At 38.1% G+C, this 13,134-nt stretch overlaps 1 protein-coding gene across 3 annotated transcripts in view; it reads right to left on the bottom strand.

Annotated features, from left to right (window-relative positions):
- LOC149812870 (protease Do-like 9) overlaps positions 1–13,134 on the bottom strand; it is a 62,535-nt gene that overhangs the window by 22,892 nt on the left and 26,509 nt on the right. For all 3 annotated transcript variants that reach the window (XM_089992390.1, XM_089992389.1, XM_089992391.1), the window contains 2 exons: positions 12,772–12,963; positions 11,063–11,295 (listed from right to left, as the gene is read on the bottom strand). In XM_089992390.1, coding sequence (XP_089848516.1) covers positions 11,063–11,295; positions 12,772–12,963 — 425 coding nt within the window. The remainder of the gene's footprint in view (positions 1–11,062; positions 11,296–12,771; positions 12,964–13,134) is intronic.

Genomic DNA, 13,134 nt, shown 5'->3' with positions numbered 1-13,134 from the left:
ACTATGAGAGACGAGAGAGAGAGAGGCTGCGAGAGACGAGAGAGAGGGGGATTGCGATAGACAAATTAGGGCCCCCGACCCTCATTAGGGTCGGGGGTAACATTTTAATTTTGGTCAAATGAGGGTCAAAACCCTCATTTGACCAACATGAGGCGTGCGCGCCTCACCACGAGGCATACGCCTCAAGGCGTATGAGGCATACGCCTCGATGCTTTTACGTTTCATGCATGCGCCTCAAGGCACAAAGGCCCTCGCCTTGAAGCGAGGCACGCTTTTTGCACCTTGAGGCGCGTTTTTAATAACATTGACTATATGTTTCAAAAAATGTGTCCTTAGAAAATGAAATATTCTTTGAATTTGAAAAGTCTAAGGAAATAACTGGGTATTCCTTTTTGTTGGATTTAATTCCAAAATATGATGATTGTGATTTTGATCTTGATAAATGTCATGAGCTTAGAAATGATGTGGTAAGTGAATAACATTCTCATGATTATGAGATTAGAGAAGAGCAATCTTGTAAGGATCAAAATTGTATATAGTATTATAGGCATAGTGATTCTAAACATCCATGTGCACTTGAAAGATATTTTGATATTGAAAATCAGTCCAAACTACAAACTAGAAGGTCATCTAGAATCTTAAAACCCCCTAGGAAATTTGTGTCTTCTGATTCTTTTTCACCTAAGTATCAAGCCTACATTGCATTAATACATTCCTATATAGAACCCTGGACCTATGCTCAAGCAAAAGAAAAATCTGAATGAGTAGAAGCCATGAGGATAGAGCTAGAAGTTTTAGAAAGAGCCAATACATGAATTATTCAAGACATTCCTCAAATAAATAAACCTATAAGTTGTAGATGGGTATATAAGGTGAAAACCCGGCATAACGGAACTCTTGAAAGATACAAAGTCAGATTAGTTGCCAAAGGATACTCTCAAGAATATGGCATACATTATGAAGAAACATTTGCTCCAGTTGGTAGGATGACCACAGTTAGAACCTTAGTAGCCCTAGTTTCTATTAGAAGATGACCTATATATCAAATGGACGTTAAGAATGCATTTTTTAATGAAAATTTGGTTGAAGAAGTTAATATGGAAGCACCACCTGGGGTAACTATTCTTAAAGGAAAAGATTTTTGTTTGGATAAAATCCTTTATAATCTTAAACAAGCATCAAAAGCTTGGTATGACAGGTTTAGTCAAGTTATGCTTGATATTGGATTTCAATCTTATTTGACTGACTCGTCATTGTTTGTTAAAATTTATGACGCAGGTATTATTATTCATCTCCTGTATGTGAACAACAGGATAATCACCGAAGGAGACAAATAGGGAATTGAAAACATTAAGAAACTCCTCAAGAAGCATTTTTAAATGACTGATTTGGGTTTTTTTTAATATTTTCTTGGAATTGAAGTTGCTTATTCTCCTAGAGGTTATCTATTAACTCAGTCTAAATTTGTTCTATATATTGTTTTCAAGTATGGAATCTCAGATGATAAGAAGGCTAACACTCATGAGGTTGTCAATGCTAAGATGAAAATTGTTGACGGAGAACCACTTGAAAATTTGACTCCATACAAACAGCTTATCAGAGCACTTTCTTATCTTTCAATTACGAGACCTGATATAATGCATGTAGTTCACACAATCAGCCAATTTCAGCATACTCCTACTTTTGTTCCCAAAGTTGTGTTGCGTATTATTAAATATATTAAGACTTCTATTTATCGAGGCATTTTCTTATTTGCTCCTTCCACATTATATTTAATTGCTTATAACAAGGTTGTACGTATCGTATGATACGATTCAATATATATTGTTACTATACAAAAAATCAATACAATATGCACTGGTATCACGATACGAGTGCATATCATATTGTATGATACAAGCCCGTCTCATACTGTATCATATGATATGGGATGTATCGTACGATACATACTTTACGCACATTAAAAAGGGCTAAATCGTAATTTTTTGTTTTGGGTTTTAAAGACCTCTTGAGGGTTGACTACCTCATTTGTGTAGAAACCATTAGAGAGGTATTCACACACCCTAGGACTCGTGAGAGCGATTTCGAAGTCGATCTGTGGAGAAAGGAGAGGGATTTTGCGCTTTGTTAAGAGTGCATTTTAACCATTTTTTCACTCGAAAAAGTGGGTTAAGGTAAAAAAACCCAATTCTTTGCTTCTTATTGAGCTTCTTTGGGAGAAGATGGCATCAAATGATCCAGCATGGAAATGGGGCACTCGAGTCATTAGTGAAAACCGATTGAAAATCGAGTGCAACTATTGTCATACTGTTATTTCGAGTGTTATCCCTCAGTTGAAGCACCATTTAGCTGAGACACATCTAAATGTTGTGACCTTTACGTCAAGGAATTTGTTGGATGTCATCAAATGGCAATGCCAGTAATTACTTACTGGTCTGAGATAAAAAAAACAAAAAAAATATGAGTGAAGTAGAAATGGGGTATGCACAGCCCTGGGAGGACGAAGATGAGCTCCCTACTACGGATCCTACTGTTAGAATGGCCCACTCGATCTTGCTTGAACGTGAGAATGAGGCGTGAGAGAGAGAGAGAGAGCTGCGGCAGCAAAAGGGGACTTCAATAATGAAGTCGTGCCCTACTTTATGTTTATATATACATTTACAAAACAGTAACTGGGTTGGACCAAGTATTTGGATCCATACCCAGACATAAACTTACAAGTTACATTGGAGAACCCGACCCATACTGGAAAACCCGATCCAGTTTATGATACAGTCTTAATACCCTCCCTCAAGTTGTGCATGGTCCTGTACCATGGACAACTTGCCTTTGAGATACCAAAACCGTGCACTCGTAAGTCCTTTGGTAAGTAGATCAGCAACTTGATCTTCTGTTGGTACATAGACTGGAATAACTTCTTTGTCCTCTACCTTCTGTCGGACAAAGTGTTGATCGATCTCTATGTGTTTCGTTCGACCATGATGGATAGGATTGAAAGCAATTTGAATGGCACTTTGATTATCGCAAAACAGATTCGCAACCTTCACTTTTTCTCCTATCTCTGTTAATAAATGTCTTAACCATGTAACTTCGGCAGTGGCAGAGGCCATGGATCGGTACTCAGCTTCTGTACTTGAACGCGCAACAGCACGTTGCTTCCGACTACTCCATGCTATTAAGTTTTCATCAACATACACACAATACCCAGAGACTGACTTTCTATCGTCTGGATCTCCTGCCCAATCTGCATCTGCATACACTTCTAGTGGTCTATGTTCTCCTTTTGCCTTTGATTGACGATAAACAAGCCCATCTCCAAGAGTACCCTTCAAGTACCGAAGAATTCTTTTAACTGCATTCATGTGTTCTGTACGTGGATCGTGCATGAACTGAGAGACTTGATTCACTGCATATACAATATCCGGCCTCGTAAAAGTAAGATATTGAAGCATCCCAACTAAGCGACGATAATATTTCGGGTCCTCATAGATCTCCCCATCTTGAGCACTGAGTTTATGGTTTAACACGCTAAGAGTATTCAATGGCTTGCAGTTCTTCATTCTTGACTTCTCCAGAAGATCCAGAGCGTACTTGTGTTGGGTCAACAAGAGGCTAGTATTTTGTCGATCCACTTCAACCCCCAAGAAATATCGTAGGACACCCAGGTCCTTCATCTTGAACTTCTGATTCAATAGGATCTTTGTAGCCTCTATATGCTTGCAAGAACTTCCTGTAATAATAATGTCATCTACATATATGAGAAGTAAGGTGTTGACCTGATGTTCTCGAAAAATGAACAATGAATGATCAAGTTGAGAACGGACAAATCCAAATCGCTGTACTTCAATGGAGAAACTGTCAAACCATGACCGAGATGCTTGTTTTAGTCCATAAATGGCTCGTCGCAATCTGCAAACATGTGTCTCAGGATTGTTTTCTGCATAACCAAGAGGCTGCTCCATGTAAACTTCCTCCTTCAGATCGCCATGTAAGAATGCATTTTTAACATCAAGTTGACTTAGAGACCATCCATGCTGAACCGCCAAGGATAACACAAGTCGAATGGTTCCCATTTTTACAACTGGACTAAAGGTCTCGTCATAGTCTTCTCCATATGCTTGTGTGAAGCCTTTAGCGACTAGTCTTGCCTTATATCTTTCAATGGATCCGTCAGGTTTGTACTTAATTTTATATACCCACTTAGACCCTACAACATTCTTATCCGGAGGCCTAGGAACTATTTCCCAGGTCCTGCATTCATGCAAGGCTCCCATTTCTTCATTCATAGCATCTGCCCATTTTGATGACAAGGAGGCTTGGGAGAAATCGATGGGTTCTTCTTGTTTTTCAACCTGTGCAACGAATAACTGCATTTCTGTAGAAAAATTCTCATAGCTTACCCATCTTTCAATAGGGTGTCTGATCCTTTTCGAACGTCTGACATGCTCAGTTATGTGGGGTGTGTCCCTTCTTCTGACATACACTGCCCCTTTGAATCTTCTGCCATCTGGACGAGCAGTACCTGATGTCAAGGTTTCTTCTGCGATGGGAGGCACAGTAGATCCCTGAGCAACTGTCAACACGTTCCCACTAGGTTCTGCATTGGTTTCCATGGGCTCACACTCATCTATTACTGTGTGACATGGAGCAGAGTTATCCATTTCTAGCTGATCAAATAATTCATTCGCTAGCCACGGCTGATAGCTTTCTTCCTCCTTAGTAACCCTTGCTTCTTTGTTCGAGATCTGAACATTGTTCTCATCAAAGACAACGTTTCGTGAGATTTTAATGCGTCGAGTGTCTGGATCATAGCATCGATATCCTTTATACTCTTCAGCGTACCCAACAAACCTGCATCTACAAGCTTTATCCTGAAATTTATTACGTTGGGAACTGTCAATGTGAACATAGCATACACATCTAAACACTCGTAGTTGACTGTATTGAGGTTGGGTACCAAACAACACGAAATAAGGAGTCAAATTATTCAACATTTTCATCGGTAAACGATTTATTACATAAACCGCAGAGTGGAAAGCTTCTGTCCAAAGACTTAAAGGAATATGAGTGTCATGCAGCATACTTAGGGCACTTTCAACAATATGACGATGTTTTCTTTCCGCGACCCCATTTTGTTGTGGTGTGTGTGGGCAAGATATTCTACGCCTTATCCCGTTGTTTTGAAGAAATTCAGTAAATTCCTTTGATAGATACTCTCCCCCTCCGTCACACTGGAATTGTTGAATACTTGTCAAGAATTGATTGACAACAAGAGCATGAAATAAACGAAAGAATTTGAATACCTCAGACTTGTATTTCATAAAATAAATCCAAGTATATCTGGAAAAACTATCAATGAATGTGACATAGTAGCGACTACCAGACAAAGGGGGTTGTGGAGCAGGTCCCCAAACATCAGAATGAATAAGTTCAAAAGGAAAGGAAGCTCTTTCATTTATTGAATTGAAGGGAAGTACATGACTCTTACACAACTGACAACTAGAACAAAGAAAACCATCAACCTTATTATGCGGACTTGATCTTGAAATAAGACCACTTGACACAAGTTTCTCAAGAGAAGAATTATTACAATGACCCAAACGACAATGCCAAATATTTGGCTTATTGTACGAAGACAAACTCAAACAATCCTTAGATGAATTTAATTTGAATGGTTGACCAATTGACGATTTCGATCCAGCTCTGCGAACAAGTGAAGAAGTCTCTTTGAGGATATACATATTTCCCTTTCGCTCTCCCTCAACGAGCGTCTTCTTCGTGAGTGGATCCTTGATACAGACAGAAGAAGGACTAAATTTGACGCAAGAATGAATGTCATCAACCAATTTAGAAATAGAAATGATATTTTTGACAATATTAGGGGAATGAAAAACATTGGACAATTTTAGGGAACCATCGGAAAGAGGAATATTCACGTTTCCAGTGTAAGTTATTGGATGGAGAGCTCCATCTCCAGTTTTAATACTTGCATTTCCATGATAAGGGATAGGTTTCAAAATCTTACCAATATCACCTGTCACGTGGGCTGCAGCTCCAGAATCAATATACCAAGTTCCCTGATCACCCTGTTTGAAATTCAATCCTGACAAAGCTGATATTAAAAGACTCTTGACATTGTCTTCATCCCATTGAGTTCCTCCAGCTTTTCCCTTGCTTGACGATCCTGTGACATTCATTTTCCCTTTGTTTTGCGGGTTGTGCCAACAATTTGCCTTGATATGTCCCTTTTTGTTGCACAAATAGCAAGTTGGAACATTTTTGAAATTGTGATTTCCCGAAAAACTACCTGACGGCATGCTAGGCGTGGGCAACAATCCACGCCCCCCTTGATTATTTCTTATCTGTCCATGTCCTCCTTGAAAGTGGCCACGTCCTCTTCCCGAATTTGTCCCTGTAAACAATACTTCTTGGCTTCCTGAATTGTTGCCTACATCTTCTCCTTTAACAGAAATTTCATATTGTAGTAATTTTGCCCGAAGATCCTCAAAGTTAGGAAGTGAAGGAAGACACAAGAGAGATGTTACCAACATATGATAATCTGATCCAAGCCCGTTTAGCGCTTGTTGAACTTTGTCCTTATCAGAAATCACACAGCTCACCATAGCCAATTGATCTGTGATGATCTTCACCTTGTTCATATACTCTGTAACAGTCATGCTTTCTTTCTTTAGGAGTTGAAACTCCCTCTTCAAATGCATAATTCTTGCCTCTGAGATTTGAGAATAGGTCTTCGCAAGTTGTTCCCACAGCTCCATTGCTGAGCACTCATCTGGAATACCTACAAGAACCTCTCGCGAAAGAGTAGAGGTAATGTAGGCTACAACAGCTTGATCTCGTTTTCTCCAAGTGGTGAATTCAAGATTTTGAATCAACTTGTTAGAAGTCTCTCCCTTATCGTCCACAATTTCCTGCACAATAAATTCTGATGGTGCAGAGATCGTTTCATCTAGGTGTCCATAGAGATCGAGGCTCTTAATGAAAGGCAGTATTTGCCTTTTCCAGGTTAAATAGTTATTGTTATTCAGTTTGTCTGAGATAAGTTGTCCTAGAAAACTAGATGGCAGGGTAACAGAATCCATGAAAACTGAACTATAAAGTTGTTGACTGCTGACAAACACTTAAGGAATGACTTTAGATCTAAAATAAATTCAGACCAGATTAAATCAAGAATAAATGAATAGGTATTTTAGACCTTGAAGGAATAACCAGAAATCAAGAATAAAGGAGTGAAATTGGATCGAGAAGAAATAAAAATCAGATTCGCTTCAGATCTGGAGTGAACTCAGATCTAACCGTGACAGATGAAGGAACAGCAGCAACTAAGAAAACAGATCTGATCTTTGGATTAGATCTGATCTTGATTTCAGACTAGAATGAAATAGATGCAACAATCAAAGCACAATATATGAACCTAATCAGTTGATGGCTGTTTTCAACTTAAAACCAAATCTGATATCAGAACCCACGTTTGGGCAGATTCGGATTTCAAATAGCCTTTGGGTTCGACAGTCTGATCCAAATCAGACGTGATAAACAAAAGGAAGAAAAGATAGATAAAAAAGGACAGCAGTCACGCAGGGTCCAATCTATCGATAGATTGGAAGAAAACAAACAAAAAGAGGAACGACGACTAAACAGAGGGGGAAAATCTGGATGAAGGCAGAAAGAGGATGCAGACAGAAATAGAAAATAGAAGAGGTAGATTGAAGAACCTGGAAGAAGAAACACCTGGGACGTTGATCTCGCTGGATAGCCCTAGACGGAACAGCACCTGCAGTGTCGATCTTGCTAGACACGCCCTTCGGAGTCGATTCACTGTGCAGAAGCCTGCTCTGATACCATGTTAGAATGGCCCACTCGATCTTGCTTGAACGTGAGAATGAGGCGTGAGAGAGAGAGAGAGAGAGCTGCGGCAGCAAAAGGGGACTTCAATAATGAAGTCGTGCCCTACTTTATGTTTATATATACATTTACAAAACAATAACTGGGTTGGACCAAGTATTTGGATCCATACCCAGACATAAACTTACAAGTTACATTGGAGAACCCGACCCATACTGGAAAACCCGATCCAGTTTATGATACAGTCTTAATACCTACAGCCCCTAGCATAGCATCAAAAGTAGGAATTTCTATAGCGAAGGGAAAATGTGTGGTTAGTACTAGTAGTAGTGCCGTGGGCACAAAAAAAAGAGTAAAAGAGAGTTCTTCGAGAAAAGGCGGAGCTAGAAGCTCTATTATAAGCTTTTTCCCTCCTATAACTGCCCCTGGAGCGTAACCCGACATTGATACTGCTACGACTCAACATTTAGTCGAGCAGAAGAATGTTGTGATTGGGAGATAGTTCTATGATGCATGCATTCCTTTTAATGCAGCAAATTCTTTTCATTTTCAGGACATGGCAAATGTCATAACCAGTATCAGGCCTGAATATAAAATGCCTTTGTATCATACTTTGAGAGAAAAAATTTTAGATACTAATGTGAATGAAGTGAAGGCATATTGTTATGAGATGAGGCAATCATATAGAGAAACTTGGTGTAGCATCATGGCAAATGGGTGGACAAATAGAAAGTCAAGGAGCTTGATAAATTTTTTTGTCTATTGCCTCAAAGAAACTATGTTTTTGAAGTCAATTGATCTGTCTAATATGCCCAAGACAACATATTATTGCTTAGAGTATTTGATTAGGTTGTGGAAGATATTCAACATCAAAATATTGTTCAATCTATTACTGATAATGCAGCAAATTATAAGGCAGCAGGTAAAGAATTAACAAAAAATTATGGGTCATTCTTTTGGACCCCACGTGCTTCCCATTATATAAATCTCATGCTTGAGGACATCGGCAACATGAATGAGATAAAGCACACACTTGAATGCCGCTATGCTTTTTTACAATTTGTTTAGAATTCTTTTAAAAAATTTATTAAAAAATTATGATTTTTTTATTAAATGGTTTGCACCTTATTTTGGATTCGACCGATACAGGTAACGATACGAACATACAACCTTGGTTTATATTGATGTTGACTAAGGAGGTGATCCCAATAACAAACACTCAATCCTGGATTTTTGTGTTTTCTTAGGTGAATCATTGATCTGATGACAGTGTAAGAAGCAACAGAAGGTCTCCCTCTCTTTGATTGAAGTTGAATACCGAGTCATGGCTACAACCACTATGGAGGTGGTCGGGCTAAGAAGATTGTTGGTCGATATGGAAGTTCAGATTAAAAGGAGCCTCACAAATGTGTTGTGACAACAAAAGTTCTATCTACATTACCAACAATCGGACCTTTCATGTATACCAAACATATTGAGATGGACTGTCACTATGTACGAGAGAAGTATCTATATGGCACTATCGATGTTACATCAAAATACCAGTTGTCGGATTTCTTCACCAAACCTCTCGTTGCTCTTAGATTTCACTTTCTCTTAGGCAAACTTTCAGTTGTCCAATCGTAAGTTTGAGGGGAGTGTTAAATTGTATATATATATATATATATATATATATATATATATATATATATATATATATATATATATATATATATATTATTGTAACTATAGTTTAACTTCTTTTACTTTTCTTTTTAGTTCTTTTTGAACTGGTCAACTTAAAGTTGAATAGTCAATAGCGACGTTGAAGCTGACTAGCCCCAACATCTCTATAGTGTTCCCATGTAGATAAATAGGGGTGAACCACTTCTCTCAATGTAATGCTTCTTGCATATTTTGAACATCAGTAAAATATTATTTTTATATTTTGTGTGCCCTTTTGTGGCTCTTTTTGTGTGTCCACTTTGGTGACTTGGTGGACTTTGTTGGAAGCCCTCTTTTCCTTTCAACACACAGGTATTGCAATCCGAGTGTATATCATATCAAAAAACATAATAGTAACGATATGTATCATACCGTATCGTATGATATGGTACGATACTTATAACACTGGTGAAAACTATTGCTGCTTGTAGAGGGGCAGGTAGGTAGGTCGGTTCAAGCCGGGGTTCAGGTCAAGTTCCATCAGACCTTGTTTTGAATTGGGTCTGGAAACTAGACTCAAACGGAACTGATATGCATGAGGTTCAGATTGCAGTTATTGGTATACTATTTACTTCATTCATGTGGGTCATCAGGTTTTGCTATATATCAGGTTTGATAGATAAGACGTCAGGTCAGCTGGCTGGGTTAGGTTAGATTTAGATGTAAATCAGTTCAGTTCTAATAACGGGTTAGAATCTTCTCAAAAAAAATAACGGGTTAGAAATGGTTCCAGCATAAATCATTTTGAGTCTACAAATAATTCAAGTTCGCATAAGTTCATATACGAACCAAGCAAGTTGCCAATAGGGTTGGGTTCAAACTGAGTTAAGAGGGCTGCTCTTTGACTAGGAAACTTCATAAATCTACAGGTAGCTGGTGTTGAAAAAAGATAGGAGGAAGATTCTTATTAGGTAACTTCATAAAATTAGATATATGGGTTTATTCATGCGAGGCTTAAATTGGTTAACATATAAACTTTCTGGATTTTTATCTATTCATGTTTGAATTGATTATTGGTAAAGTCAGGTTCATGTTTAGCTTTGGGATCAATTCAGGTGCATATTGTAAAGAACCAATTGGGTTGGGTATAGAAACAGCACTGCAAATGGGTTCAAGTTTTCATGCCCAAGAACCAATCAACTTTTAAAATGGGTCCAACTTTTGGACCCAAGCCGACCCGTGGGACTATTAAAAACAGGCAAGTCAAGTAGGGTCTAATTGGTACACTTCCTTGGTTCCAATTGGGTTTACCCAACCCACTTACACGAAATTGTTTCACACTAAGCAACATGCTAACCACACAGAACACAAGTAGAACACACCTTGATGTAGATTTCTCCTTACTTTTTATTTCTTTTGTGGCTTATAGAGGTATTGAACTTGGAAATCAACCACAAAAGACTAAAAAGAACAACCATGGAGGTGCAGTTCAGTTGATGAGTTGCATACAGAAGTATAACACACTTAAATATGAAATTACTGATTCATTGCATACCTCAGAACGGAGATAAGGAACAGAGATGGCTGAAAACACAAATCCAGCAATTATGTAATATGATGGAGGCTTCCCCTTGATGTGTGCAGGAACAAGTCGTTTGTGGGTTGCAACCTCTACATTGAATTCAAGGGTTTTTGATTGACGAAGGACTTTAACTGCAGCACTTTCTCCAGTATACTTTTGAGAAACAAGGTAACTAAAGCCAATCCGCTCCCCATGCCTAAAAGGAACTGAAAGACCATAGACAGGATGAATGAAAAGGTTGTACATACAATAAAATAAGGGAATACATGATAATAAAATAATTAAATAATAACTCCAAAACCCATATTTAACTGGAACTATTATGACTTTTACTTTGAAGCAGAAATTGTTTTGTTTTTTATGCGAAGAGATCCGAAAGTATCTTCACTAGGGATTTTGGCAAAGGTTAACACAATGGTCAACAAAATAATTCAGTAGCATCACCAAGGCTAAGACCCATCATTAACCTAGCACATAAGAAAAATTGTACAAAGAATATTTAACATGGTGAAAATTTTTATGTGGACTGCGTACCCATAAAAATTGTACAAAGAATATTTAACATGGCTTGTTGCAGTAACTGCAGAAATTGGTGCAGTCGTAACTACTTCCTATCATATCACACAAACACCATATGTTAAATATTGGATTGGCCTGTGCCCAGAAGCACACTTTTTTAAGGGGGTGTCCGCTAAAATGGAAGGGTAATTCTACCAGGAAAAGTGAAGGTCCCACATTTTTCTCATGCACACGTAAAAAATCTTCACAAATGGTGGCCTTTTAGGCAAAAAAGTTGCATCTCAAGGAGTATGTCTTTTTTCTCTAGGGTTTTGCTTCCTGTAACATTCTCCACATCGCAATGCGTGTTTTTTTAGGCAAAAAAAGTTGTGCCTCAAGGGGTATGACTCTTTTTGCTAGGTATTCTTTTCCTCATTTGCAGCATAATGTAATATTGCCTTTTTAATCCGAACACAAAAAAATCCCTTGGTTAAAAGAAAAATCTAAGCATCTCTTTACAGTTATAAATGTCAGGTCAGAATGCATGGTGCAAACAGGCAAGACCAGACCATCAAATTTATTTGTATAAGTAATCATACTGTATCATAATAAAATTCCTACTTGTACTCGATAAAATTGTTTGCATGTCAGATCCAAATCTGCATCCTAATTTGACTCATTTTATACTGTCAAAAGAAAAAAAAAGTTTCAACACAACGCTGGTACTTGGTTCATAAACAGACCAGTTTGACCTAATGCATCTTGATGAAGATATCAACACCTATTTTTGGAGTTAGCAGACTGTGGACCAGTTTAGCAACATGGTCAGCTGAATTAACAAAAAAAGAAAAAACCTGATGTGTCAATCATCTGGCAGTTAAATCCATGTTCAATCCAACCTGCCTTAGTCATGGTCATCGGAGAATTTTTCAATTCAGATACATGGTACCAAGCAAAAGTCCAACCTGTCTTAGTTATGGTCATTGTAGAATTTTTCAATTCAGATACATTGTACCAAGCAAAAGTGATGTTTGATAAGATGTTACCATTGGCTCAAAAATGACTGTAGAAAAGCATCAAGAATCAAGCAACCTACCAGGGCATGAATGGACTATGTAAATCAAGTATGCAACATTGCATGTGCCTTGAATAAAAAATACAGATAATATACTGAACATGCTTACCAGTCCCATCATTTGCAATATCAATCCCATCAAAGCTGAGAATGATATCTGATGGCCACAAGAACCTAGATGCTGGAGCAGTGGGTTCCACTCTTCTCACACGAACCCCCTTCTGATTTGGTGCCATCCCCATAGCTTTTCTCAGATCAGGATTCTCCATCTTCTGCCACTCAACCCCAAGGATAGGGAACCCTTTCATGTAATATCCATTGACATTATAAGCGTCAAAATCTAGAAATATGATAAAGAGCCATATGATCCATGTGATAAAGAAAAGCAAAATGAATTTCTTTGTCACATTACATAATGGAAAAAACAATCATGTCAACTAGTTATAGCAAAAACAGTTAGAACCTCTTAGAG

Source organism: Nuphar pumila, chromosome 16 (assembly GCF_984573655.1).
Source record: "Nuphar pumila chromosome 16, dmNupPumi1.hap1.1, whole genome shotgun sequence".
Taxonomy (NCBI): domain Eukaryota; kingdom Viridiplantae; phylum Streptophyta; class Magnoliopsida; order Nymphaeales; family Nymphaeaceae; genus Nuphar; species Nuphar pumila.
The sequence above is the reverse complement of the archived record's forward strand: the minus strand, read 5'-3'. Positions and strand labels throughout refer to the sequence as shown.